Genomic DNA, 27,253 nt, shown 5'->3' with positions numbered 1-27,253 from the left:
ATAGGCTGATTATCTTTAAGAAACACTTGTTTTTCACTTAATATTAATCCTTCCCCTGAGGAAACAAAAGCAACTACTGGCAAAATTCGTAATTCACAGATAATTCAAGCCCATTAAAATAATGGAAACTTTATTTGCATGAAAAACTTGTTTACAATCATTAATAAATGAAGAATGAACCATTTGCATTTTCCTATTTCATGACACTTATGAAAAATGTATTAAATAAATATTTGTGAACAGCTTAAGGTAAGGCAAAATTTAAGATAAAGCCCCTGTCCGTTGTTCACAATTTTTGAACATGGCTCACGCTGCAAACAAGTGAAAAAATTCACTAAAGAACTTGAACAAGATGTTACATGGGTCATTGAATCACGTCCTCAATCCAAAAACCCAAGAGTAAGTAGTTTTGTGCTCAACCATATACAATAACTTTAAAAGGGTCAATCTATTCAGAGCAAAACTATGTACAGTTAATACCTTTGATAGAAGCACTTTGTTAGTATTGTGCAATACATTTATAAAAAATGGCTTCAAATTCCATTTCTCAACCATTTGTAAAGTGCTACTATCAATTCCCACTCTGCTTCCTAACCCCGTGCCACGACAGCGCTGCGGGGCCGCGGAGCGGGGCCAGGCCAGCTCACGAGTCACCAACGTCACAAACCTACTGGTAAACACAGACACGAACGTCACCGAGCCCAGCGCCGGGGCTGCGCTCCTCCCAGAGCCACCAGGCATCCCCTGGGGCCGTGCCAGGTCCCTGCTGCAATATCCTAAACACCGGAACACAATGGAGAAACTGGCGTTGCAGTGTGTATGAGCTGGGTACAGTCACTGGAGGAGCATGCTTGCGGTGGGGCAGCGCCATCAGAGCGGGGGGTTCTGGCCCTCGGCCTCCGGCTCGCTGCTGCTGGGGGCGGGGTGCATGGGCAGGATGTCCAGCTCGTCCACCTGCGGCGTGGGGTGCAGCACCACCAGCTGGTCCTGCGGGATGTCTGCTGCTGCCGCCGCCAGGTTGGTGATGGATTTGCTCTTCACACACTGGAAGTCAACGTGCCGGCTCTTCCCCTCCTCCTTCTCCCACGACATGCGGATGAACGGCCTCTGCACGTAGTTGTAGATCACCTCCGGCCTCCCGCCCGGCCGCTTCTTCACCTTCTCCTTGTACGTGGGGTAACCTGGCAAAGGCAGGAGCACGGCAACATCAGCACTGACTGTACAGAGCACAGCCCCACCAGCGCTGTGGGACACAGAGCACAGCCCCACCAGCGCTGTGGGACACAGCACAGCAGCTGCTGGCACTGCCAGTGCACATGGCTGTGCTGTGTTCAAGTCACCTCTCCCTGTGCCCCATCAATAATGTTCACTTTACACATTAGTGCAGGGCACCAGCATCACAGTTTGGTGCCACAGCTGTTCCTTGTCAAACCAAGAAATGCCAGCAGAAATAATCTGCTATTAGCCAGCATTACAGGCAGGGCCAGTTCTTGTTTAGCTAAAAGGCTCCCACCTTGTTCAGTTGAAATTAGTTATTTTAGGGCTCACCACTTAAAAGCATTTGCTTTTTCTTGGCAAATTACAAACGTAACTATGACAACTTGGTAAGTGAATGATAGAAATCCTGCTAATTATAAAGGCTGGATTCTAAAATATCTGGGTCAGCAATCAGAAGAAAAATGTAATGCAAAGAAATCCAGTTCTTACATTCATGTTAAAAATCAGATTACTCAGTCAGATATTAGAGAGCAGCCTCCTAACTTACGTGATGTTTATTTCAGATCAGTATTTCTTTTCATTTCACTGATCCACTGGATAGTTTTGTACTTCCTGAAAGAAAATGTCTGCCTGACACTTAACATGACATTTTTCATTTTGCACCCTGGAAAGAATACAGCCCAAGAACACAATATCCAAAGCTGTACAAATGCCTTGTTACTTCAGACAAAGCACAGAGAAGATTTTGTGGAAACTAAAGGGCAAAGGGCATGAGATGCAGGTCATGAAGGCAGTAGAAAGCATCTAAGCTGTCTGCACAGAGCCCACAGCTTGGACACCAGCCTGGAGCCCATAGTCAGGTCTCTAGCTGGGTACCATTCCCCCTCTGGCCATTCTGCCACCAGCCTCAGTAGGAAAGACAGCACTGACCCCGTGCTTTTCCAGCTACATGCAGCAGAGAAGTGCAGCAGAGCCTGAAGGCCAACGAGGGAGAACACAGGCAATGTTTCCCTTACCTTCGATGCCCAGTCGGATCTTCTTGAGCCCCCTTTCCTTCAGAACTGATTTGGCCACGTCTCTGTTTTCAATGTATTTGAAGAATCTATACAACTTTGTGCTGTAAATAACTAAAAATACATTTTAATCAGAAAAAAAATCCCTGTATTCAAATATTAACCTTCTAGCCTTAAAACACAAAAGTTTATCTTTTCCACTGTTTTGCTTTACTGTAGTATTTTTATTTCAGAAGAGGGGGAGAAATTCAAGAACTCTAGAGAACAGCAGCTGAAGATACTGGGGAATGGGTTGGGTGCACATCTTGCAGGGAAGTGCGGTCCATTTACAGGTGCTTAAACTCATCATCCACACAACTGTAATACTCCAAAAATAGTAACATTTGTTTTTTTCCTCAAAGAAACCTCTAGTTGTTCTCCCACAGTAAACATGACTCCTACCTATTTCCCTCCTCAAGCTCTTTCTGAAGAAGTATTTTCTCCCTCCTCACTGGCCAACAATACCTTAATAATAAAAATTAGCTTCTCTTTTTAATTACATTTGAAGATAACAAGCAACATATGCTTCTGTGAAACAAAATATTAAGCAGAACTACTCAAACTAAGAGGTTCATTTCTGTACAACAACTTTAAATCAGCACATTCACTGCTACCTCTACCACAGCATAGCTTGGTGGGAACAATGAGGATAAACTTACTTTGTGAATACTCCTCTCCCATTTGTGGGGGATACTCTTCATCCCAGTCAACAACATCATCATCTGTCAGCACAACAATGTGGCACTCCCTCTCTCCACTTTGGGCACTGGCTACCATTAATGGGAGAATCATTTCTTCCAAGTAAAACTCAAATTGCTTGCGAGCACCATCATTTGACAATTCATGCATGAGAGCACCTAGAAGAAAATTTTAAGCATAGGCACATTTGAGAGCTTGGTAAAGAGATGAAGGCAGCAATAAGAAAGCAATAAGATTTATTTATCTTGTAGTATTACTGCAGACAGGTGCAAAGACAGTCTATGAGCTGATGTAGGTTCAGACCTCGTTTGAATATTTACCAGCCTGTCCTGCAGATATTAACATAGTGTTGGGCAGACTTTGAGACCTCCTGTGCGTTTCACTACTGCTAAATATTTGGTAATTGTGCAAGGCTCTTGGTTTTCCTAAAAGAAACATCACTTAAGCCAGTTGCTGGGAGAGCAGAGCACACAACCCACTTTTCATAAGCAGCAGCTTAAAACCAAAGCTTCTCAAAGCCCCCAGGGCAGGCGCTGCTAAATCCCTGTAAGGACAGAGAGCTCGGGCATGGGGCAGGGTGGGTGGCCCTGCCAGGGAAGGCACTGGGGTCCTGCACAGCATTCCCAGCAGGAATGCCACAGGCTGGCCCTGCACTGCACACACAGGGAGAGCACAGTAACCAGAGGCACAGGCCTTGGAGCCAGAGAGAACAGCACGTGCTGGGAATCCTGGAGCAGCCCACTCCAGCAGCAAAGCTGTGCTACTGCCACCAGGGAGACAGCCCCATTCTCCTAAGCAAAGAGCTGAAAAATGATCCTCCCTGTCCTCTGCAAAAAAAGGTACCACTGAATGTTACTGTATCTGTACTGACTCATACAGCTAAGTATTCCACAGGGTGACCATGGCACAGAATTAGATGCTGAAATATCAGACATTATTTTTCAAAGAACATCAATCCATTGGTTTTAGGGCTTTATTACATAAGAGATAAAAAGGGATGGATTTTATTCATGTAGTGCCAGCCATCTTCTTTATCTCAATAAAGGACATGATTTAGAATTAACACACACGCACTTAAGTCAATTTGTATAATTCAAATTATTTTAATAAACTCTGTACTTACTCAGATCTCTGCATTTTATAGTACTATACTCAAAGGAGATACAGAGATAGTCACACGCTTCTCTCAATTCAGGAATAGATATCCCATCAGGACAGCGTATCACCCCAGTCTTGTAGTAATCCTGCAGGATGCACCAAGAAAAACACAATGCACAACATCCACCAGCAGAAACATTGCATCATTTCATTTATGACACCTTCTCCACAAAGAAAGCCCCCAAAATGTAAGAGAGCAACAAATGTTAAACTTTGTGAACCTTCCTGTCCTCAAATTTATCAGTTTTCAGAGCTGCATTCAGAGCAGTGAGTTCTGGTTAAAAATGTCATTTAAGTGACAACTACTAATACTGATAATTTTGCTGTCTTTTATCTGTACTTCACTGAGCTCTTCCCATTCTGAGGCTGCTGACAAAGCAGTCCAGCAGCTCTACATCCTTGTGTGGATAGTAAATGGCCATCTCCATCTCAGACTGAAGTTTGCTTTACTCCTGTTAGCTGCGTGAAGTTCACTTCCAGTATTCTGTTTCACCTAATTTCAGCTCTAGAAAGGCAGAATATACTTGAATTTGGTGAACTAAATGCGTAGGAAAAGGTGAACTGAGTGCTGGCAGCAGTAATTTTTGGTTTCTTTCATGAGTACTTTCTTTCTCCCTGACTGTCATGTGTTCATGTCTAGGAAAAGGGGGCTCATATCAAGCATCTTCCCCCCTCTACTAAACAATATAAAGAGCAGTATCTGTGCCATCCACAAAATCTAGATATACAAGTTGGGTTAAACCAAGAGGTTTTACTTCTTGACAGTGCTTGTCCTAACAGTATTTGCCCCTAAAAACTCACCAGAATAGCACGAAACACAGTGGAACCAATGCCTTCAGCAACTTCATACTCTCCTTTTTCATTGGGCCGTGTAAAGTTGTGTTCTCTGCCTGATCCAAACATCCTGCTCAAGAATGAAAGTAATTTGGGTTAGAACTCCTCACTATGGTTTTCTTGTTTGTAAATAAGAAAAATAAAATGCAAGAAATTGTACAGAAACTGCAGGGGAAAAGCAGTGCATTCTGTTCAGCTGGGATTACATTTTTCACCTCATGATCTGACGTGTCCTGTCTGACCACCCTACAAGAAATAATACTTAGAAAAACAGGGTCTAACAGGATACAGGCTTAAGGCAAATAATACACTCTTGTTACAGCTACTTTTACCTCCCAAGCTGCTCATGCTTATGTCCTGCAAACTGACATTGAGGGAAAGTGAGTTTATAAATAACCTGTGTGTTAGAGCACTATTTCCGTATCTTTATTAACCTACTTTTCAATTAGCAGAAGATAAAATAAGCTTGTTCCTTGAACCAATCCCAAAGGGAGAATAACTCAGCATCATCACATATGCACAAAAAAATCCAGTGCATTAGGCAGCACCACCTACTCTAAGGCTGGGCATGGAAAAGGAAATTATTTCATTGCTTCTTTTCAGCTGATACACTTCCAGTCTGTCTGGATATTTATATGTATGCATGTATTGTATAATATACAAGTGCTTTAAATTAATTATTTAATTCTATTGATTCTTACTTCCATTTATTTCCTTTGACAGTTTAGACAGAGAAGCATTTCTTGCCTTCTCTGTGACTCACCCAGCTTTTCACAGAACAGGGATCCAAGGTACTATTTATCCCACATTGCAGTGATTTAAACAGAGCAGAAATTGTTTAATCACATTTATTACCTGTAGTGTGGCAAAGAGATTTATAAATGTGTATCTTAAATATGATTATATCCTTGTGTGCTGACAAATAGCTGTATTTTAATGAAGTGACACAGACAAACCTTTCTTTTCTTTCTTGAAGCAAGATTTTAAGTGGTGCCCTCTGCATTTGGACAAGGCAAAACCAACAAGAAATTGACCAAGTCAAGTAATGAATCTTTTCCCACCAAGCAAACACGTTAAATATGTTGCTCATTATAGTTTCTACAGAAAACATTACACACATATTGCGGACTTGCATTCAAGTGTTGATCATTTTGAGCATTCAGCCTCTCTGCTGAGTGGCTCAGGGCTGTTACACTGATTATTTGACATTTCAGAAGATAAATGGGCTGAGCTTGAACATTGTCAGGGTAGGCTCACTAAGCAAAATAAATTCCTTCAAGATTTTCCTCCTTGCTGTTGTGAAAGAGACTGTCTACACTCGCTATGCCACTTTGTTTTATGAAACACCTAGCTTGGAAAATGAGGAAGAGTGAGGCAGAATGAATATAGAAACAATGCCCAGGAAGACACAAAGAAATGGGAACATCATGAAATGGTAATTTATTTATCAGCTGTCATCTCTAGTTAATAGACATTTCTTGGCTTCCCTGCCAAAACCAGAGCACTTGCATTGAATTTTCACTTAAAGACATTTGCAAACTGGTAATATTTAACATGAGCAAGATCAGCTGCAGCAATATGAGTCCAATGGCTATTCAAATAGTTTAAATATCCAGCTCTCTATAACATTCGGGGACTAAGGAAGAAACCAAAACCAAAAGAGATACAAACCTGCCCAACATTGTGTTAGGTTGTGCAGTGAAGATGGAAGGATCTACAACAAATCTGGTGTTGTCCACGATGAGCGTTACTCGCTCGGACGTTCTGACGTTCCGAGCTCCCTCTTTGCCATTTTCATAGACAAACACCATCTCGCCACCAGCCTTGCAGCTGCCATCTGAGCTGGACTGGCTGCTGTTCCTGCTGCTGGTGCCCATGCTGACAACAGAACCATTGGGGGATGTCTTCTGGGGCCGGGGGCTGCTGGGCCGAGATGAACTGTGATCCTTCTCGCGGTCTTCGGCAGTGATGAGGTGGAAGGAGAAAAAACAGGAAATGAAATTAGAGATTTACATGAGTCCTATGTACTTGGTGTCTTTCTGGACACAAAACACATCCATTTGAGAAGTACAAATTATTTTGGTTAAATCTATTCTGGTTAAAAAACACCTTCAAAAATAACTGCCCATTTATGAGATTCCAAAGTCTGTATCCACCTCACCTTCCCCAAAAGTCTTTACAAAGAAAATTTATTACTCTAGTACTGAAAAAGGAACTCAACATAACACAGAAGCTATTGCATCACAGTGGGTACTACAGCTCAAAGAAACAAACCATATTTTGTCACTAGAAAAAATCCCTATTTCCTCTATTTCCAAATACTTAGACCCTATAAAGTAAAGGGGATGTATTCAGTCAATTATCTTATAAAAATTAGATTGCTCTTGTGATTTGAACTAGGAACATGTAGGAATACACATGGCAGACTGGAAAAAAAGTTATAGCCCATCAAAGAAGGGCATTCCCAGCCCAGGGCACATGTAAGAAATCTGTATATTGTGCCATCAACAAATAACACTTTTTATTGTATTCCTTTAAGAAAATAGTACTCAAATATAGAGAATTTTAGTCCTGCAATGGCAGAGATCTGCACACACCAGAATGATACTGTCTTGTAGGTGAAGTGACATTCCTGATGCATGGAGTGAGCTGAGATTCTGCTCTTTCGTGGGATGAGTCACGAGATCTGTCACTGGATCGGCGCCTGTCCCTTGATCTCTCGTGTCCACCACTCGCACCATGGAGGCTCATTTTGGTGTAGTCTATTCCTTTAGCAACACGGGATGAGGTGCTGAAAGCAGAAATAAGGGACATGTTCAGCATTCCGAAGTTTCAGAGACATTACACAGCTAAATTTTCAAGGCATTCACACTCCATGGAGATGTTTCCAAGATTAGGATCATCCAGCTCCATTTTCTTTATTGTACTCATGTTTGTATTTACAATTACTTGTAACATTAAGTAGGCAGCAGGAATTACCTGTTTGCTGCTGTGTGATTTACAGAGACAGCACCTGATCAGCTGAGCCTGCCTGTGAAGATGCATTCACACAAACCTCTTTCAGAATGGGTAGGTGAAATTCAAATAAGCTTTTTTTTATTATTCTTACTATTAAATTAAATGTTCTCATCAAAGAATGAAATTAGAAGTTAGGAATCTTTTTTTTTTTTTTCCCAGTGCAACCTATTTTGGCAAAACCCTCTCAGGCCACAGGCTGACTTTACACTTTTCCTGCAACTTGCCCTTTGCAAAGGCAGTCAGTCTTAAATGAGGGGATATATCAAGACACACCAGCCAAGAGTTTGTTTCCGCACATTCTGTTTTAAATTTTCACTTATTCCTAAAAAGAACAATAGTAAGCCACTACAACCCAGACATGAACTATACTATCAAAGCCATGACCTACCAGACTGTCAGTAACAAGTAGGATATTTGCTCCAAACCAGCAAAATTAATATAATAGTTTAAGATGTTTTAGACTGTGATTAAGTTACACTACTCAATTTAAGATATCAAGTATATTTTGGAATTATTAAACCAACTAACAAAACTAGTCAGTTTTGAGATCCCACAACTCCCAGAAACTATCTAAAAATTAAAAATCAACGTGCAACAGCTACTGTTGAATTTACCAAAAATCCTTATATATTCTATTTATACTCTCTAAAATAGACAAATTTATGTCTGGACAGCAGAGACATGTCCGTGTCCTTGCACCCCACCAGAATTCCTAAAGCAGATCTTTGCTGTTTACCTTTCAAGTGTGGGCATGACAACACTCCTTATTTATGGCTTTAACTGAAGAAATTCCCAAAGCCTCAGGTAGTGGATAACCCAGACAGACACCTGCACAGCTACAAGGTCTGCCAGACAAAGCAGAGCCGTGATTTCCCAGAGGAACCTCAATGCCCCACTTGCTTGCAGCCTAGCAAGAGACCTGAAATCACGACTGCAGAAATGCTGTAGGAGAACAGACAGGTAAGAATGATGGCCTGGCTAAGACAATCACAACCAATAGAAAAGCAGTCACTGGACAAGCAGACTGAGCAGCGTCCTTTTTTTAGGTTGCTTAGAAGTAATAATAAAAAAAAAAAAATCAAGGCTTTCCAGTAGCATGAGATGTTGCAGTTTCAGGTTTCAGAGACTGATAAGAAGAGAAGCTTAACTGAGAACAAAGAGGCTGTGACAGATGAGTGTTTAGCACAAGGCAAGGAGTCAGAAATGTACCTCTCACTAGGGCACACGAGCTTCTCCATGCCCTGCCGGAACGAGGGCAGGATCTCCTGTTGACAAAGCACAAGTTTGGTGCAGAGGGAACCTACTGCAATCCTGTTTCCTGCCAAGCTTAAAATGTGCTGCAGTAAGAAGTGCATCTTTGGGATGTGGAGTCAGCCAAAGGTCTATTGAATAAGGGAAAAGAACTGCAAGCCTTGCTTCTGGCTGAACACACTCAGATTTACAGTCCAAGATAATGACCCAAGCACTTCCATTAAAAGGAAATTTCCTGAGGACTTCCAATGCAGTTCTGAAGGTATTAAAATTTATAACATTTCAGCATGGCTAGCATGTCTCCTTACTTATTTTACCTCTCTATTAGAGAAAGGCAAATTCTTTATTTTGAAAGTGAAACGTGCAAAAGTCTGCAAGAGTGAGATCTGCAAACCTCCAATAAAAGCCAAAAACAATATCAACAATTTAGGGAAACCTTTGCACCTTTCCATTGAGACAGATATACACATACATAATGTAACCACTTTAATAGATACAAAATATGCCCATAAATTACTAGATACATGGATTACAGTCTCAAATTCAAGACCAAAGTCTAGCCCCAGTTTAAACATGACAATATTCATTACTACTACAGCTAAACTTCCAAAAAATGGTGATTTTTTTTTTTTAAAGAACCTCTGTATCTCATCTGTGCATTTATATTTGCATGCTACGGTATAATCAAGGGTGCCACAAAAGAGGGTGTGTATGTTGGAGTACTCAAACACCTACACAGCAGTCTGGTGACAAAACATCTCTACAAATCCCAATAAAGCCTCATGTGACCAGACCTCTGTTGAAGCACAGCTTTGATCCTAGACCTGATAACATTTCCAACCATGCTGTGAGAAAACAGAGTTTTGCAGGTGTCACATTTTATAGTATCAAAATGCATGACTCACTGTTTCTCAGGAATTAAAGAGCTCTATTTGCTTTAAATAAGGGAAACACACTAGAAAATGAAACTGAATCAACGTAATGGGATGCAGGCTTATCACACATTTTGGCAGAGCAAACACGAATTCCCCTTTAACAGAGAAGGCAATTAAAATGTGATTCTTAATCCAGAAAACCATCTAAAGCCCCATTACCCTCCAAGCAGTGATTCAGAGTTCCCAGTGAAGCAGGGCAAACCCTAGTTAATAATGTGTTCCAGGAGCTGATAAGAACAGGTGCTACAGGAAGCGACACTGACTCAGCTGGCACCACGCTTCCTCCTGAGCGTGGCCCAAGGAAGGGCCATGGCAGGCACAGCTGTGCCTCCCTGAACGGCAACTGGGGCTACTGATACTACTAGCAAGCCTGGAGGAGAGGGGCAGTGCCCAGAGACTATCTATCCTGCTCCTGCTGCCAGCCACGGCCATCCCTGTGGAGCCTGGGCCATCAATTCAGTTCAGCACACCACACTGGGAGAGGCAGAGGCTGCCAGCTGGAGGAGGACACGATCCTTGAATAGTAAATCAACTGCTTCTGAAACAGACAGATTAGTAAATAATTTCAAAGGGCTGTTCAAATTGCAGCTGGCCACAGCACTCATTTGCTTACTCCTATGTTGCACTTGCCTCCTTTAATGTACAGATTGATGATAACTGTGAGACCCACACATCATCTATTAGCCACGAGACAAAAGCCAGAATTGCAAGGTTTTTGAGAATTCAAGCAGTATGCCTTGAGAAAGAAACTGTCTGAATCATGAATCTTCATTCATCTTAGTAACAGCCATCTAAAATGTCAATCTTAAATCTCATCACTGTTGAGTCACGGTTCACAAAAAATAGTTCTTTGATCTGTTGGATATGCAGCCGACAAACTGGAAGTTTCATGTGTTCAACAGCATGAGCACTTGGATCACTGCTACCCCTTAAATAAAACTTTGTTCTGCAATGAACAAGAAAACTAACATGAGCTTAAATCTGAACAAAGAGAAAATACAGAGGTGGAGCTTAGCATGTCAAAATAGACAGGCATGGCTTTACCCTGTGACACTTGACTAGGAAAGTTGAATCCCTGAGCTGCTCTATTGTTACTCTGAAAAAGGAGCTCATTTGTGGCCAGTACATATGAAAGAAGACTTATGACTTTTATTTTCCTGTAAAGAGGCTTTAGAAGAAGTTGCAAGTGTTCAAAGAAAAAGGAAGGCATCAGAACTACCAAGTAATTTTGATTTATTTGATAGAAGGACTTGGTCACCTCCTCTTCTCCCCCTGTAACAAAGCCAGTGGGGCCAGGAGGTTGTTTCTGCAGGGAGGGCACAAAGCCTTCACTGCACACCAGCAATGTGAGGGACTAAGGACAAACCTGGCCCCAGTGAGGAAGGCAAGACAAATTGGCATTCACTGGGAGTTCCACAGCCGTGCTGTTGCAGCTTCCTACCCACCTACACCAGTGGACATGGGACTGACCAAAGCAGAGCTGCCCTGTTTGAAGAACAGGCAAACAGGAACTCCTGTGCTCCACAGAAGCACCACACAGACCAGACACACCACCAGGACTCCTCCAACAGCAGTGGAACACTGCAAGTTCCAAGTGCCAGGGAGCCACGGCTGCCAGGCTGTATTCACCTAGTGCAGCCAGCTCAGAGCCTGACTTCAAGCCTCCAAGAAAGATCTGAAGCTACAAGGACCATCTCACCCTGAAAAGACGTGTTTGCAAAGTCAGCTTTCAATGGATCCCTCAGCTGATGACCACCAGCTGCACTCCGGGCTGTGGAAGCCATAAGGCACAGCCCCAACCCATAAGCAGAATTTTCTCCTGCATGCTGAAGGACACATTGCATTTAATTTAAAAGTGTAAGAGAGGAAAAGGAACAAAGAAAACACCATTTTAAACCCTCATCCCTTCATTCACTAAAGCTGGAAAAAGCCCCATATATGTAAGGCCACCTAGTACCCAAAAGTTTCTGAAAGGGAAGAACATTTTGCTTTATCAATTTATCAATTACTTTCCTACAGGGGAAAAAAGAAACAAACTCTCCCTGCCCCCACCCCCCCAAATAAACAAACCCAAACCAAAACAACTAAACCTCATGAATATTCATGTATTTTGGCAATATTCATAAATTCAATACTAATTTTTCCCTGGTTTCAAAGGAACATTGGAACATATGCACTACATCCATTCAAGAACTTTAAGGCACTCACAGAAATTATTTTCCCCCTCAGACAGGGATCAAGGAAGCTTTGTCTTTGTAAGGGAACGAGGCATTTTCTTTAAAAGCAGTTGTCTCATGAAGAAAACCAAATAAGCTCAAGGTCTTATTTAAGCAAATCTATTTAATATGATGTGAAGGAAGGAAAAAAAAGTACCATGAAAATGGCAACTTGTCATACTGGTAACGCTTCCTATTTTTGTAGTTAAGGGAAGAGCTGCTTTTAAAAAATGTAAATGCTGTTCAATTTAATGATGCTTTGGAGTCATCTGTGGAAGAAGAGCTTCAGTTTGTCTTTATACATAACAACAGATTGCTTTGAATATATTACTAATTATTAGAAGAAGTCATTAGACCGAATTAATCCTACTGCCAAAACAATTAGCATGTATTCCAACATAAAAGCTCCATGTGCATCCTACTGAATGCTGCCAATAAATATACTTGTTTTATACAACGAGCTCGTGTCTACACAGAATTATGGTGCTTAACCAATATACTTATTACTCCCAAACCCACCCTGAAACCCTAAATAAATGAAAAAAAACACAGCAGTGGAAAATTAACCAAGACGTTTACCCTTTTTCTCCTCCATCTATCTTCTAAAACTTATATTAACTCGCCTTAAAATATAAACTTAGATCCATCCTTTGCTAGGGTTATTCCCACAATCAACACTTGTAGAATCAGGCTATAGAGCTTTATCTGTGCACTAAGTTACAGCTGCCATGCTCCGAGGCTTTAGAAGAAATCCCTTCTGCTCATCCTGCCAGGACTTACACAACGACAGCGCTTATGCCCCTCTTCCTCCCCCTCAAGCCTGTTCTTTGTCAGCAGACATTTCAATTGACCTGTGCACACAAAGGACAGTACTTTGCCTTTTCCTCATTCTTCTCCTGAATAATGCCCACACGTTATTCCTGTTAACAAATACGCACCTTCCTCTCGTGTCTATCAGGGAGGAAACACAGAAGCATGGGAACAATTTCGGAATCAGAGCACAAAGGAATTCTGTTCCTTCCAAAAAGGCAGCTTTGAAAGCCAGATCAGCATCCTTTGGCATTACTTGTTAAGTTCAGCATATTTGATAATTCCATCATTTCTTCAGTAGTCCACGGCACCGTCAGCGAGCCTTACTTTTCCCGCCATCATATCCGCCGCAGGATAAGCGCCCGCAGCTCTCCAGCCCGCGGAGCGCCGGCAGAGCCGCTGGCTGCGAAGCGGGCTGGAGGCTGACTCAGCCATGCGTGCTGCGCGGCTGACGCGTGACCCCGCAGCCATTGGGCCCCGCGCTGGCGGGCGGGGAGGCAGCGCCGCTGCCGCAGCTAGGTCGGTGCCGCCGCCGCCGCCCCGCTCCGGCACACGCGGAGCCGGGACGCGGCTACCGCACCGCCGCTGCCCCGGCACGGCCCCGCCGCGCCGGGACCGACCCCGACAGCAAAGCCACCCGAGCTTCAGGGCACGGCCCGACTGCTCCCGTAACGTCTGCCTGCGTTAATATTTAAAATGAATTCACCTGACACTGAGTTCATAAGCAGGTACATCAAGAGCCTTTTGAGAACGAGACAGCACAACCTCCATTTTTTAACTACAAGCATCCCTTTTCCAGCAAATTTAACCTAGGGAAAAATTACTCTCCCTTGTCATAACTTAAACATCATTAGTATATAACTATATTAATCAGTTCATTTACCGATCAGAAATCACTGTGTATTTTCACATCAATAGGTGATGAAGGCGAGCCCACCAAGCACAAAAAGCAGCACAGCAAATTAATACACAAGTCGGTAAAATTTTCTAAAGATTTTTTGGCGGGAGGATAACTAGGCACTATGAGACAGCTTTCTTTAAATGATTCTTTTTAGAATGTCTGCAGGCTGTTTTAAGGAGTCACAATACACTGGAGGAATAGCTTAAAAGTAAGTCCTACAATAAATAACAATCAAGATGTCATAGGGTGGAAATTAAAACATGATGCAAGCTGAAGAAATGAGGAGGATTGCTCAGCAAATGACTGCTGTAATAAAGAGGGAAGTCAGTAGGAAAAACAAGAGACTTGTGATTAGAAAGGCAGGAGAACATCGGCACTCCAGGCTGAAGAGTCAGCTCTTTACACACGGAAGGAAGATTTCTGCTCATGCAATTTCAATTACCCGAACCAGTGAATTTTCTCCTGGTTTTAGGGTCTTGTGATGGTTCACACAAGCACCCTCCCCATGCCCCAGGGGAAGAATAACCATCAACCTTGTGAGCCCTTTCTTCCCTTCAATATAAGTCAAGGAAGACATGGCTATAATAAGCTGCATGAAAAGCATGCTGGAAAAACCTCTCTCAGGCACTTTTTGCCTCTGATATAACAGTCCCCCAGCAGCAAGAGAAAGTACCCTGGTTCCCTAAACGGGGTCTCTTCTCCACAGCAGAATTAGGATGTGTTTTCTTCTTTACTCCTACATCAGGCAGAAAAAAACATGCCGTGGATTTACTGGCTCCCAAATCCCACAAAACCACCCCTCAGGACAGGACATGCACCCAGGAAAATCTTACAGACAGTCCAGAAGCCACACCTGACTTGGGGCTCCGTGGAAGGAAGCCCTCAGAAAGAATTCTCACTGCTTAATTTGGGGGCTGCCACGGGATCTTCCTTAGCTTGAAGCAGAAACTCTGTCAACACTTTCCACCCTCAAAATTCTTTAATATTCACATAATTCTGGTCTTCAGTGGGTTCTCTCAGCCATGAGTAATGTACTTCTTAGTAATGCAGTTCCATTTCAGGAAAGGATCTCATGAGCAGAGTGTTCAGTTGCCAAAGGGATTTCTTAAAGCAGCAAGGACTTAACCTTTAGGAGGGAACACATTCACACCTTATGACTTGTACCAAGCTCCCAAACACAAGACTTTCATAAAAGAACATTGGTTGCCTTTATTTATATACCAATTTCTGCTGCATGTTCAACAAGGTTGTTAAATAAAAATCAAACTAAGAAACTCAAAGAAATATCCTCCTTAGAACTGGAAAAGGCCTCCATTTATTAAAAAACAGCTTTAGAAGTTCAAATTCAAAAGAACTGGGACCAAACACAAACTATGTAGCCATTACAGTTTCCATTCTCAGAGGCACAAACAATGAAGTGTTGTCCATAAAAAATTCTGGTTCTGAGCATAATCACCTCTAAAGTGCTTGTGTCCTAATTAAATGTGCCAAAGTCCACCACAAATAATACCTGACAACATTTGTGAAAGGCAATTTGGGTGCTGAAGAAGTTCAGGAGGATTTAGTGTGTGCTTTTGCCCTGGAAGTTGCTAAGTTTCCCTTCTCAGCAGTGTCAGTAAGCTGTAATTGCACACATGAAGGATGTCAAAAAGGAAATCAAAACCCCAGTCCTCACAACTCTAAGATCACTCACTATACACTGGGCACCTTGAAAGAGATGAACAGACTGGAGTTTTTGAAAGCTATCACTGAGTGCAGCCCATTTTTCTGGATTCCAAGACCAGCTCTTCCCAGCGCACATCAGTTTTTTTGAGGGTTTTCCATCCTGGTGCCTACAAAGCCTGGATAAGGAGATTTTGATCTGCCAGTGCCAGGCTGCAATTAGGCATGTTTGCAGTGACTGAAAGCAGGTGATGCACAGTACGACCTGAGCCCCTGGTAAATCAGGCCTCATTATTTTCATGCCATGCCTTGTGCAGGCCTGCCCCATGCTGCAAAATATTCAACTGCAGAAATCACAGGAAGGGAAATAAAACCTGTCCCACAGTGGAAAACAGATTATACATTCTGATATCCTTCCACAGATGAGAAAGGACCTCTTCTGGTGATGCTTCATGTACTTTACAGAATGCTGAGACACATGGTACTTCCATTCACAACCCATGAATGCATCCTCCCAGCAGGCATAAACAATATCGGGGGGGGAGGGGGAAATCCCAGCATTTAGCATCTGCACAACAACTTCTCAGCTATTTACAAGATTTAAAAAGCAACTTTAGATTTTCAAAGAACCAAGAGTCATGGCAACAGAATCAAAGCAGAGCCACATTTTGTTCATAAATGCAGTAGTGCAGGCAAGACTTTGGATCTAGTAATATCTAAACAGAATGAACAAATAAGAAACTGTCAAAAGGGACTAAAACAGACGCAGACTTAGAAAAATCCAGGACAAATTGTGAAGAGGCAAATTTAAGCCAAAGGCTTTTCATCACAACTCTAGAAAAAGCACTCAGTGCAAGAGAATTAGAATTAAAGTCTTCCAACAACAAAAACTCCAACACTATAGACAAATTACATGTGGGAAACTAATAACTGATGAAAATTTGAATAAAAAGTACAGAACAGCAACACCTAATAATGAAAATATTAATTCAGAGAAAATTTATTTAAACCTTCACCACTATTAATTCAATGTATGGTTCCTGAACATTTTCTTCCATCTTATTCAGGTACTTAAATAAAAAGCATCTGCAAGAATTTTCTGTAATAGCTTAGACAAACAAGACTGCTTGTATGATTATTTAGTCATCTTTAACACCATATAAATTCATCCTGATAGGCCCTGCAGATTTTTACCAGGGATCACATGCATTACATTTTTAGTCCTTATTTTCCACATCTCTCCCTTCTGAGTTTTCCATTCCACTGCCATCTCAGAACAAGTAAGAAAGAGGAGGAGAGAAAACAACAGTACAACTTGGCAGGTTTAGAAAGCTGGACACTCACTAAACTGGAAAGAACAGGATATAATGCTGACCTGTACAAGGATTCAATCCACTCCCCTTTGGACAGTTCTGTCCCATGTCCTCGGCCCCACAGAGCTGTGGCTTTCCTTGCTGCCACACAAGCCCTACACAGAGAGCTGTTCACAGCCCTAGATTAGGTTTTCTATGAGTCAAGAAAATTATCTAAGCTATTTTAAGAATGTTAAGGCTGAAGGATTAAACACTCCAAAGCACCAAGCTAAGAATCTATCTCCTATATTACTCCTTTGTTGAGATTATTTATTACAAAGCTCTTATTTCACCATTATGTTTTCCAAACCAGAAATATTCTCTCTTTCTCGATGATAACAAGGTGTATTTTGAGTAAGACAAACCAGACTGGAGTACTCAAACCTTTTAACATAACAGTTCTAGTTATATTATTACAACTTAAGCTTCCAAATGCATTTTTTCCCCTCACACTGTTTTTCACATAGACTTTCACTTGTCTGGATGAAAAAGTGTCAAGTCAGAAACTATAGTAATATGTCCATATTCAGCCACACAAAATTCAATTATTTTATTCAGGCTTTTGAATAAAGTACACCATTTTCCAATAATTAGATTCTCTGAAGTAATCCAGTATCTCAAAGGAATAAGGTAACAAAATATTTATCCTTATTTATCCCTTATCCCATTACAACGTCAAATTATTATTTAGATTCTCAAAGACTTCCAAAACCACTTTATTTGGAGAAAAAAATCTAAATGATCAGATGTTAGCTTGAGTACTATATCCCTACCATACGGTTTCCATAAAAATGCTGTTCAGCATTGGAAACAAATTATGTTTTGCCAGAAATATGTCCAATACCTGCAATTATCTTTGAGGCATAGATTTCCTACCTTCTGATGTGTGATTCTTTAATTCAGATTGCATTAAATGATCAACAGCAGCTTTTCTGAAAAGTACAGGCCATGGATGTCCTTGAATTAACTCCTATCTGCATCAAATAATCTTTGCAGAAAGCTGCAGAGCTTTTTGTTGAAACGTTTCCCCAACATAGATAATCCACCCCAAACCACACATGGTCACACATGTGTCCTGTTTCTCTGGGTTGGATTTACCCAGCTGCAGCTTCCAGCTACCACACTTTATTTCAAACCTGCCTGCTGACTACAGCTCATCACCATAATTTCTGTGACTGATCAAGAAGTCATTCTTTAACCTTTGGGTTCTCCCTGTCTCAGAAGATACTCAGTAGCTTCTGGACCTTCAGGGAAGTTGTTGATTAGAGGCAATTCTGAACTGCTGACACCAGACTTGCAGTAACTCCACTGCCCACCCAAGAGCCCTTTCAACCACATGATGTTGCTAGAGACTTGTGTTGCCTGCTCTCCCTGCGGTGGCAGGGCCACGTCCTTGACAGGTGACAAACACGGCCGTGTCCTTGGCTCCCTGCTGAATTCGGTCACACGAGAGCACGTGTCAGATCTCTCAGACCGCAGCTGCTAACGAGCCTTTTCAGCTCCTAACAGCCCCATCACGGCTCGCACCCGTTTTAGGTTCTGTTCCAGATCCCCGGTGATGGGAGGTTCAGAGCTGAACCGCCTGGACTGGGCTCAGCAGGGAACTGTGGGGGCACTGCCCAGCCCTCACTCCACACAAAGCCCGTCCTACCCACACTGCTCACTGCCGAGGCTGTGCCACTCTGGAATCCTAAAAACGGAGCTGCATAAGCCACCCCCAGACAGCAGCACCTGAATAAAAACATCAGCTGCATAAAGCTACACCCTCAAACCTACCCTGAATAAAAACATCAGCTGCATAAAGCTACACCCCTCAAACCTACCCTGAATAAAAACATCAGCTGCATAAAGCTACACCCCTCAAACCTACCCTGACCTGCAGCACCAGCCACTCTCCTCGGGTCTGTGTTAACCACTCCATTATTCAGAGCACAGGCCTCTAATTACATGGGTCTCCCCCTGAACCTTTTAATTACTGCTGCATTCTTTTGTCCTGCCCTCTTGAATTTCTCACAGTCATTCAAGAATTAATGGCAGGAAAACAACCCACAGTATTAATTGCCTAGAGAATACTTTGGACAACACTTGAGTCCAGTTTATCTGCATCTATACAAGTAAAATGTGAAATGAGTTGCTGGTATTGAATATGGTCCTCAGCTCTTTCCCTATCATCTTGCCAGTAGGAAAGCTTGAATAACTAACAATTTTAGCTCATTTACAGAGACATTTCAGTTATATTTAGCACTCCTAAAAGGGCAAAGTACTTGAAAGATACACACTTATTTGGATGCTTAAATATCTTTCCAGCAATATGTTTCTTCTCATACATTTGCAAGGTGACTAACTGCTTTGCTTAGTTCATTTTTGAACACTCTACACTGGAAAAACACTAATTAATTTCATCATTTTGTCAAATCAAGAAGCATTTTAAAAAAACATTCTTACTGTGAGGGATGCAGGCAAAAGCAAGATATGACACAGCTTAACAAAGAAAGTGCTACAGAGAGTGATACTGGCATGCAAGCAACTATTAGTGCTCACCATGGACTAGTTGCACATATTTTTAGGGATGTAACTCCTAGCAAGCACCCCCAAAAAATTCATATATTTAATCACTCAACCGGTGTTTTGACATGCACACAAGGCATTTAGGTTTGCCTTTTTTGTTGTTTTTTTTTTGTTGTTTTTAAAGGACTAAAATGCAACCCATGGCAAAACAAATCTAAGCACAGATTGGGGAAGCTGACAAATCAGGTCAGAAAACACCTTTTAAAATAATTAAGAAGCGTTCCTTTGAAGAAGAATTACAACGTTTATGACAGGACTTGCCACAACCAGATACAGTAGCCTTTAGGATGGACTTTGAGTGTAGTTTTTGAGATGCAATAGATGGGACACAGCACCTACCTTGAATGTTTACAAAGTTTACGAGGTCTATTATGCAATTTCCGATCCCAATTCTCTGGATCACTGGAGTTACTGTCATAAGGATGAGGCCGTCCTGCCATTCCACTGCCAGCTTCCTCACACTACTGCTCTGAAAAGCACACATGCAGCACTCACAACCTACATTAAGAGAGCAGTGTTTACCTTTAAGTAATGCCACACAGGAAAAAAAAAGTCAGACATGCAGAATTTAGTGTTGTTAGGTTTTGATTTTTTAAATGCAGATTACAGAAAAACAGGATACGCTGAAGCAGAAATTGCATGACAACAATATTTTACACGTTTTGCTGATACCTGCACTAAAAAGAGTATTTTGTTATAAAAAATATAGTTCTGTAAATGCTGGCAGGCAAATTCATTTTGCAACAATTAAGTTCACTGTGTCCAAACAGAAAAGTCACTGGTTATAAAACACAAGACAAACATATCATGATTTTCTTTCAAATGTAAAAAGTTAATTCAAAGGAGGATCCCAAGTGTAGAACAGAGACCAACAGTTTTATGATTTGAATGGCTGACCAAGAGGAAAACAGAATGAACATTTATATCTGAGTCCTCACTACAAGATGGAATTAACAGCAATCCTTAGAAACACTTGATGTGGTCCAGTTTCACTGACTTTTGCAGAGAAGTCACAAAAACGTAATAAAAATAGATATAATAACTACCCTTCCTTGAGTGGGGTCAGATGTTATGTTCAACTCCCTTTAGAATTCTCTCATAGCTCAAACCACCCTGTGACTGTCAGCAGAGACAGCCAATCTCCAGACTGGTGCTCAATCATACCTCTAAGTGACACTTGTGGCAACAGTTGGATAATTCAGAACGACCTGGTTACAAAAACGATAAAGCAGCCACAAGCGAGCAGCTGATGATTGTACAACATCTGGAAAAAATTGAATTACAGATAGATAAACCCTCCTAGTAATGGGAGGTCTATTTAATGTTTCTTTGCAATTTTAAGCTACATATTGTAGAAACACTGTCTCTCTACCTCACCCCACCCTTAACAGACTTGTATTACATTAAATGAAACTTATCCTATGTGGAAGTGAGGCCCAAAGCAACTGAGACCTCTTCAAAACAAAGTTACTTCTCAAATAAACTGTCCTTTAAGTCATGGAAAATGGAATAGCTCTCCTGGCAAATACAGATTTTCCTAGCTAAATTTAGACCCAAAAGTTTTTATTACAGGGGAAGAAGAGAACGAGCTTCTTAAAAATGTTGCTTGCATCCAAGTTTTGACTTCATGTTTGGTTTTACCCAAGCAAACAGGTTTAATACAAAGTATACAGTCTCCACCACAGGGTTGGGTCTTTTTCCTGTTAGAGTTTCTATAATTAAATGCACTTTGATTGGAAGACTCCTACGGTCAGGTGTCCATATAGAGTCAGGAAAAGGAAAAAAAACCCATTTTATTTAAAATTACAGTAAATACTCATCTTTCTAAAAAAAAAAAACAAAAAAAAAACAAAAAAAAAACAAAACAAAAGAACAAAAAAAAACAAAAACAAAAATCCTCTGATAAGCATTTCATTGTGTATTACCTGGAAGGACAGGTTAGCAAAGCACAGTCAGTGCGTGAGGATATTACACAGAGAAGGTTGTAGGATCTGCACACATTTATCAGGAGAAACAAGGAGAGACCTACAACCTGTGTCAGAACACAAAAAGTATTATTAGGGAGACTAGGGGAAGGAAGGCTGGTTTCTAAGGCCAGGAGCAGTCCTTCCCAGCCGAGGTGCAATACCAGGCACACGAGCCGTACAAGAATAAAGACACTTTGTATCCTGGGCTGAAACAAACTGCGTTCATTAGATTGAGCATCTCCCCTCCAGCCAGGTACACAGCGAGCCTTGCTGCCCATGGCAACAGCAGCCCGGGAACACAGAGCCAGGAGCAGCAGTGCCCAGGGACTCCACAGCTCCTGCTGTGCCATCACCCAGCCCTGCTTCCACTCCAGGCTTTGCCAAAGCACCACAGCAGCTCCACACACTTCTTTGCAAGCTTTTGTTTCTTTCCATAAACTCTTTTTTCCCTTTAAGACTATCTAAGAGCTTTATAGACACCTCACCTTCTCAGATACACACCAAAGCAGGTGCCTTAGGACAAAGAGGCACCCAGCACCCAGTTCTGATTCCTTGCATAGAGGCCAATATTTGAATTTAGCTTTTGTACTCCAAAGATGTGCAAAAGCAGCTGTTTTTATGAGAACTGCAGCTGACAGACCAATTTAAAGCTACTTCCTTAAATTGTCTCACACTCTCTGCTTCCTCCCCATCTTTCTTATAATGAAAATTCAACAGGAAGATGCAGGTCCACACACACCTGTAGGAAAAGCCTGTTCAGAGCAGGATCATCTCCTCCATGTGCTTTGCCCTGCAGCTCCACGCTGAAGCCCTCACAAACAAGATGCCACAGAAGGCCAGAAACAAACAAATGGAACTGCTTCCCGTGAAAAACAGCATTCCCTTCTCCCAGCTCACAGGGAATCCCAGCAGTGTCACTGAGGAAGTGCCTCAGAAACAGGGCACACTAATGAAAAGAAGGGAAACAATCCCAAGTGTCCAAAGTTGCATCTTGTGAAACCTCCTGTTTAGTTCCAAGCATGTCACACTATGAACACTGTTCCCTCCATCCTCCACTCCAGGGACCTCAACAATTAACATTACTCTAAAAAACAATTTGCTGTAACACAGCCAATTTTTTCTCCTTGACCACTGCTGATAGTGCTTTTGTGCAGATTATAAATAAATGTACTTCTCAATTTTAAGTTTCACCAAAACCTTAGTCTAAAGACAAAGAACTCTTTTGTTTCGCTCTGTTGAAAAGAGTTTATTTTTTCAATTAGAAAATGCTGCATAAACTCTGAAGTAACCAACCAGTCATCCTGATTAATTTTTAAACACTTCTGCAAACCCACTTTTTCCTGCAGCAGAAAATAATGTTTCAGCTGTGGATTGTTTTTTGGGTGGTTTGTTTTTTGGTTTTTTTTTTGTTTTTTTTTTTTTTTTCTGCAACAAAACACAAGGCAGGCAATAAACAAAGCATGTTTTGGGAACATTCTGACCTTGTGTACAAGAAAAAAAACAAAAACAACAAAACAAAACAAAAAAAAATCCCTGCAAGAGTAAGGAACCCGAAATACCATTTTAAACCTTCCATGAAAACAAGGAACCACATCTGAAATGCTGGTGAAGGTGAAAAGGCACTGGGAGCACATGAAATAAAGAATCAAATCCAAATACCCTCAGCAGATCACACTGACATACTGGCCAAAGTGGTTGACATTCTGATTAGCTAATTAGTAATTCTCCAGGTGTAAAGAATGATTTCATACCCTTCTGCAGAAAGCAAATACTCCAGAGAATCATCACAAGGAATAATAGGAAATCAGGAAGCAGACTTTAATTTTCAAAGCTTTCAGCACAGACAGCTAGAACACTTCAGATTTGATAACATCAACTTGAAGCCAGAATCATCACTAATTTATGAAAGTTGCAGGCTACTGAAATACAAGGGAATTGTAAAGACCCAGTAGGTTCAACAAGTTAAAAGTGTATGTGGTAGAGCCACCCCAGACATTGCAAAATACAGTAATTAATGCGTTTACAGCACTACTTAAGGAGCTCATGAGAGGATGTATCATACACCAATTTGTGATAAATGTTGGATAGATTGTCTTTAATAATACTTAAAGCATATTCAGTTCTGTGCCATGACCAAATAGAATGCACAAAGGTTGCTGAGCAGATCAAGGAAGATTCAGACATCAGGTGCTGGACAGAAGTGGACATGCACTTCTGTGAGATGCAGGACTTGCATTTTTCAAGGCACTGCAGGCCAGCAGTGGGTAGAAAATGCTCTCTGGAAATCTTTCAGCAAAGAAGTAAAGCTAATCAAAACCAACACCAATGCACTTCCAGCCAGCCAGCCACTCTGTAATTGCTGAGCATACCTGTAGGCTGAAAAAATCTGGAGTCTTACTAAAAATGATGATTACAATACCCTGCAATTTTGAGGCAGAGAGCCAAAATGTCTTCTGGCCACCAGTTCATCAGATAGAACAAAGATCTCATGGCTCCTGCTGTCAGTACTGAGGACAACATTCAAATGACTAACATGTAATACTTCAGGCATCTACTCAGCTCTGAGCTTTGCTCAGAAGCATTTCTAAAAGCAGGACAGGTTTCAGAAGTTCCTCTGCTCTAACCTGCTCTCTCAGCAGAGTGCACTGGAAAGGTGACCCAGGATAATTAGGAAGCTCCAACACACAAGTCACCAGCAAGGACAAAACCTGGCATTAGCTGCGACAAAGAAACTTCAAGGCTCAGATTAAATATTTAGACTTTCTGTAAGGGGTGACAGTCTGCTGTTCACTGCCTCTACTCATCAAAGCACAAAAGCAGCAGCAAGAAAAAGGAACTTCCAAGTCAGATTTACTGGGAATGCAAGCATGGTGACATTACATCCTAATTAAGAAATACAGTTCAAAGGACACATGCTCATAATGCAAACACCACATACCATGGAAATCCATACCTGTCAAGTGAGTTTCTTGCAAACTAGTGCAGACATCAGTCACAATTCAGCCACATAAAATAGCTTTATAAATCATCATCACTGAAATGTTATCAAACTGACACTGATTAAAGCACGGCTCAGAGACATCCTTTGCAATACAGGCTCAACATTAACATAGCAGGGCAGGACTGAAGCTCCTCTTAATGAGCAAGTGGGGAAAAAAAGGAAAAAAAAAACCTGAGCAGCCACAGGAAGCTGGTGGTATTCCTATCTACAGCAGCATAAACAACAGATATCTAGGGACTAGCCTGCAAGCTTTACCTTTTTAATTCCTAAAGGGAACACAACGATAGAACAGCTATTTGACATCAGAAGCCTAAAAAGCAAGAGGCAGAACACTCCCAGCTCCCCCTCTGTACCGGGGCTCTCTGTGGGAAACCTGCCCAGCTCCACCTGTAAAACGCCCAGTGAATGGAGCAGCTTCTCCCTCCAAAAGCAGAATCGTGGCTCTCAGTGCAGGAAAAGGAGCAGAACTCAACTCCTTGCCACTGCCACTGGCCCCACCCCTGGTGGCCCTCCAATACACAGAGAGAGGCAGGCACAGGGCTCCACCACACCTGGCACCAGGGACGAGATGCAGGGCACCAGAGCAGCAACCACATTTCCTGAAGGAACAAGCAAGGTCTGTACCCACGGCTGTACCCAGCAGTGGCAACACATCTCAGCGAGCAAGGAAATTCATACACACAGTTTTTCACAGCTGAAATGAAGTCTAAATTAGCTTTTATACATATTTTAAAGAGATACATACTTTCATTGATAAGCAACATTGCTAGAGGAAAGCTGTGCTGAAAGGAACTGGCACATAATGAGGTTCTGATTTTTGTCTATGAATACAGGACAAAGCAGCCCCAGCCTGAAGCACACAAGCTGCAAAAACACACAGTTTATAACAAAGTGACAGAAAACCCAACAGTGACGACATCTGTTACTAATTTAACACACAATGTCATCCACACATCAGCTGTTCACCATTTTCAAATGCAATTGTGCCTAAAAGGAAAAGTGGGCTTTAAGAAGGAATTTAATGTGGGATGTGAAAGCTGCTTTAGCTTGTTGTCTTTCTTAACCCCCGGGTTCCCTGGCATTAACACACACACACACAAACGTGCTGAAAACACTTCCCAGAGCAGCCTCACACAGCACCATCTGCACAGAGGGCAACAACAAGCACAGGCAGGATGTGTGATGAGGTCTGGAGACAGAAATGGTACAAATCCAGGGGTAACACTCAAAGGCTTTTGGCAATCTGGGCCTTAATAGGAAAAGAAAATAAAATCTCTGATGCTCTGCAAGAGACTCAGTCCAAGACACACTGACAGACCTGCCAAACACAGTGCAACAGTCTTCCCTAACTACAGGGCAATGGATTAAAAAAAAAAAAAAAAGGAAAAAAAAAATAATCCAGTTCCTTTTGACTGTACTTGTGTTCAAGCTATAGAAATTCCAGGTATCCAACACCAGGTGATGCAGAGACAAGTGCTTCAGCTCAGAAAAAAGATAACAAGTGTGCACCACCAGGTTATGAACTCTGAACAGCGAGGTTGATAATTTGAATTGTTTCTATGACACACTGGGTTTCTCTGGCAAACCTAGGAGGAAAAGAAAGTATCTTCCAGGGAAAGGATCAACAAAGCTGAAGCAACAACAGAGCTAACTACTCTTTAAATTAATCACTGAAGGTGATCCATGAAGAATACAGGCAAACAGAAGTAAGGAGAACAGTGTCAACAGTCAAAAGGCTACTGAGAAGCCAGATTTTAAGCATGTATTCGAATTTGTAAGATGCAGCCAACAATAAAGAACAAAAAGACACAAGCCTCAACCACTCCTTTGGACAAAGAAGCCAGACAAGTGAGAGGAACAAACCTGGGAGAGGTCTACGATGAGCTCGATCCAAATTCTGAAAGAAAAGGGTTCTAAAGTGACACACTGAACGGGAATAGAGATAAAGAGGAAAAAGATGCAGACACGGCAGCTACAGACAAAAGTGAACATAAAGAAAAAAACTAATGACAGGCAACTGTAACAAGTAATTGTACTCTGACAGATTTATCATATAAACAGCTGATATTTCCTACAAATAAAATATGGTAACACGGAAAAAACCCCCATAAAGATACTGGACTCATTATGAAATGGTTTGAGAGGGTAAATGACCGCTCACAAATGACACGACGGCTGTCAGACAACACCACTGTCTGCACAGGCCTCACAGCGACTGCAGGTGCTACCAACAAACAACACGAGATGAACACCAGGAATTTCGGCCGTGCCCAGCCCGCTCACGACACGGAGCTGCCGAGGCACGGGGCAGGCGCAGGCAGCGCTCTCTGCGGGGCTCCGCGGCGGCGGCGGGGAGCGCCCGGAGCCCTCCTCAGGAGACCCCCCCGACCCACCTGCTCCGCGGGGCTCGCGCTGCGGGATCTCCGCCGACCCCTTCCGATCCTAAAGGCTCTGCAGCAGGGGAAGCGGCGCCGGTCCGGCCGGCGGGAGCCCCGGGGTGCCGGGTGAAGGGTGCCAAAGGACCGCCGGCCGCCCGCACTCACCGGCTCCAGCGCGGCCGCCTCCCGCCGCCGCTCCGCCAGGCCCGGCACCGCCGCCACCTCTCGCGAGA

General features: G+C 42.2%; 1 protein-coding gene across 5 annotated transcripts; it reads right to left on the bottom strand.

Annotated features, from left to right (window-relative positions):
• Positions 1–113: 113 nt before the first annotated feature.
• BTBD10 (BTB domain containing 10) lies at positions 114–27,253 on the bottom strand. Of its 5 annotated transcripts, XM_041485882.1 has the most exons (10): positions 27,036–27,253; positions 26,506–26,539; positions 20,014–20,172; positions 7,559–7,752; positions 6,633–6,918; positions 4,929–5,031; positions 4,093–4,213; positions 2,930–3,127; positions 2,235–2,345; positions 114–1,181 (listed from the first exon to the last, which is right to left on the bottom strand). In XM_041485882.1, exons 3-10 carry the CDS (start codon positions 20,112–20,114, stop codon positions 871–873), a joined length of 1,425 nt encoding a protein of 474 aa, XP_041341816.1. In that variant the 5' UTR covers positions 20,115–20,172; positions 26,506–26,539; positions 27,036–27,253; the 3' UTR covers positions 114–870. The 5 variants fall into 5 exon arrangements, with proteins under 5 accessions (XP_041341816.1, XP_041341836.1, XP_041341825.1 ...); XM_041485902.1 differs by lacking the exon at positions 20,014–20,172; XM_041485891.1 differs by lacking the exons at positions 20,014–20,172; positions 26,506–26,539.

The sequence above is a fragment of the Pyrgilauda ruficollis genome, unplaced genomic scaffold, assembly GCF_017590135.1.
Source record: "Pyrgilauda ruficollis isolate IOZ18807 unplaced genomic scaffold, ASM1759013v1 scaffold119, whole genome shotgun sequence".
Lineage (NCBI taxonomy): Eukaryota > Metazoa > Chordata > Aves > Passeriformes > Passeridae > Pyrgilauda > Pyrgilauda ruficollis.
The sequence above is the reverse complement of the archived record's forward strand: the minus strand, read 5'-3'. Positions and strand labels throughout refer to the sequence as shown.